The sequence below is a fragment of the Stegastes partitus genome, unplaced genomic scaffold (genome assembly GCF_000690725.1).
Source record: "Stegastes partitus isolate 25-593 unplaced genomic scaffold, Stegastes_partitus-1.0.2 Scaffold185, whole genome shotgun sequence".
Classification (NCBI taxonomy): domain Eukaryota; kingdom Metazoa; phylum Chordata; class Actinopteri; family Pomacentridae; genus Stegastes; species Stegastes partitus.
The window spans coordinates 20896-23106 of record NW_007577916.1 but is presented as its reverse complement, the minus strand read 5'-3'; the positions used below and the strand labels follow the sequence as shown (position 1 = coordinate 23106).

General features: G+C 48.8%; 1 protein-coding gene across 1 annotated transcript in view; it reads left to right on the top strand.

Annotated features, from left to right (window-relative positions):
• Nucleotides 1-1493, top strand: part of nphp4 (nephronophthisis 4) — a 198022-nt gene extending 196529 nt beyond the window's left edge. Inside the window, exon 29 of the mRNA XM_008280199.1 lies at nucleotides 1237-1493. Within this exon, the coding sequence (XP_008278421.1) occupies nucleotides 1237-1377 (141 nt within the window). The 3' untranslated portion in view covers nucleotides 1378-1493. The remainder of the gene's footprint in view (nucleotides 1-1236) is intronic.
• Nucleotides 1494-2211: the final 718 nt, after the last annotated feature.

The window sequence follows — 2211 nt, the reverse complement described above, 5'->3', positions numbered from 1 at the left end:
CTTTAGTGTAAGAATAATGAGCTTCTTCTTATCTTGAATGTTTGTGTTTGAGTTGCGTTACAGAGTCAGAACATATGAAGCTCACAGCAGGAAGTCAGTGACGTCACATCGAGGTGTGAAGCGTTGTTGACTCCAGATACAAGGTGGAGGCAGGCTGACAACGAACAGCAGCATAAACACAGCATGCATGGCTTAGAGAGAAGTTCTCCTTTCTGTTGTTCCAGTTAGAAAAGGGTTCAGCTTAGCCCCAGTTTAATCCACACCCTGGTCATGTGTGGCTTTAGAGAACGATGGTCAGATAACCCGACCAGGACACAGACACCTGGACCAGCGCCTACAGAGTGCTTTAGGTGTGCTGGATGCTGGCTTGTCAGTGAGGCACCTTAACGTCCACAGCTCCAACACTTGTTGTCTAGGAAACAGGTCCAGACAGGACGGTTTGACAGACGGACCAGAGAACATGTGCTCCAGCTGGTCTTCGTCTTCATCTGGTTTCCCACGCCGAGGCAAGCAGTGCCGTAATGAGCTGCGGAGGACGACCTCTCACATCCAGTGGACACGAGCAGGATGGAGGACGACCCTGATGGATCTGGGTTTGAGCTGTGCAGAGCAGATGTTGTGGTTGGCATCCTACAGGGGAACGTTGTGCATCGTAAGAGTGGCCCGTGGAGGCAGAGGAGAGATGGTTTGGGCATAAATGAAGAACACATCTGCATTTCATCAGCGGTGGTCCTAAAGACGGAGTCGTCACTCAACATTTCAGCAAGACGAAGATCATCCTCATGGCCCCTCAAATGTTCCAGTTCTACCACGACCTGCACTCTCCAGTTAAGCCAGGGTTAGGGTTAGTCCACCTATGGGCTCTCTGGGTGCACGTCCAACTTTGCCATTCAGGAGCAGTAGGACAGCATCCAACAAGCATCTACAGCCCCATGAACTCTGCTTTACTGTTACTGACTTCAGATCCCTGGTCTTCACTCTCCAGCTGCACATCACCATCTCCAATACGATGCATACTGGGTTGTTTTATGATGTTCACTCCAGCTGTGTGTTGGAACAACAGATCTTTATATGTAAAAAAGAGTGAGAAGAATTTAACAGAACATCAGAGGCTGCGTTTATATTTTTGTTCAGTGTTCATTAAGACGGCTGCAGAGAGCACACTGGTTGGTTCGATGTGTAAGAGGAAACATTCAGACTGATATAAAGTGTGTTTGTTCTTTTCTCTGTGCTCAGATCGGCGGCGGCGAGAGTTACACCATCGGATTACGCTTCGCCCTCAGCCAGAGTCCCGGCTCAGCAGAGATCCTGGTCTACGTGAACAACCTGGAGGAGAAGACGGAGGAGACGTTCTGCGTGAAAGTCAACTATTCCTGAACTTGTGTCAGACAGCAGATAGAAGCTGTGAGAACATGCTGACTGGTCTGTGCTGAGGACAAATAAGCTTTTGCATAGTGAGTGGAACTTTGTATTAAATCAATCTTTTGAAACAACTGTTTTTCTGACATGTTATTTCCAGTCGGTTGTAGAAGGCGACGGTGAGCTGTGTGAATACGAAGCATGAATGAATGTTGTTCACTGAAGTCAGGATGTGATTCAAGAATCAAACCTGCTGAATGAAACCGAGCAGACGAAGCCACTGCCTCTAAAAAGCTTAACAAGATTAATAAGAGCTGAAGCTTGGGTGCAAGGAAGACGTGGAAATGAGACGTGTTTTGTAATCAGCAGAGCAGCACAGGATGTGGAGTGCAGTCCCAGCAGTGAGCTGTCCTCTTCTGAGACGTCCAGCCTGACAGCTGAACGCTGCCCATCCGAAGGTGGGCTCAGGGTGAAAGCAATAACATTTTATCGACATTAATTACCCAGCAAACCCACTCCAATGCCACTTGATGGTTGAGTTTTAATCTAAGACAAGCCGGGGGTTCGCTCTCCGCGTCCCCTCACCTCCCAAACAACTTCTCCTCATCACCGGCATTATTAGAAACGCTTCCGTAATGAGGTATGATTTTCCAGCGAGGCGCGCATCTCTTCACATCGCCTTCATTAACACCAGCACCCTCCTAAACCCGCCGCTCTCTGCTGCTGCTGCTGCTGAGAGAGAGGGAAGGCCATGCATATTGTGTTATGTAACACAGAGTTACACAATCCCTCCACCCCCCCGCACTCCCTCCGTCCTCGCTCCTCTCATTAGAATGCAGGCTGCAAAGTAAG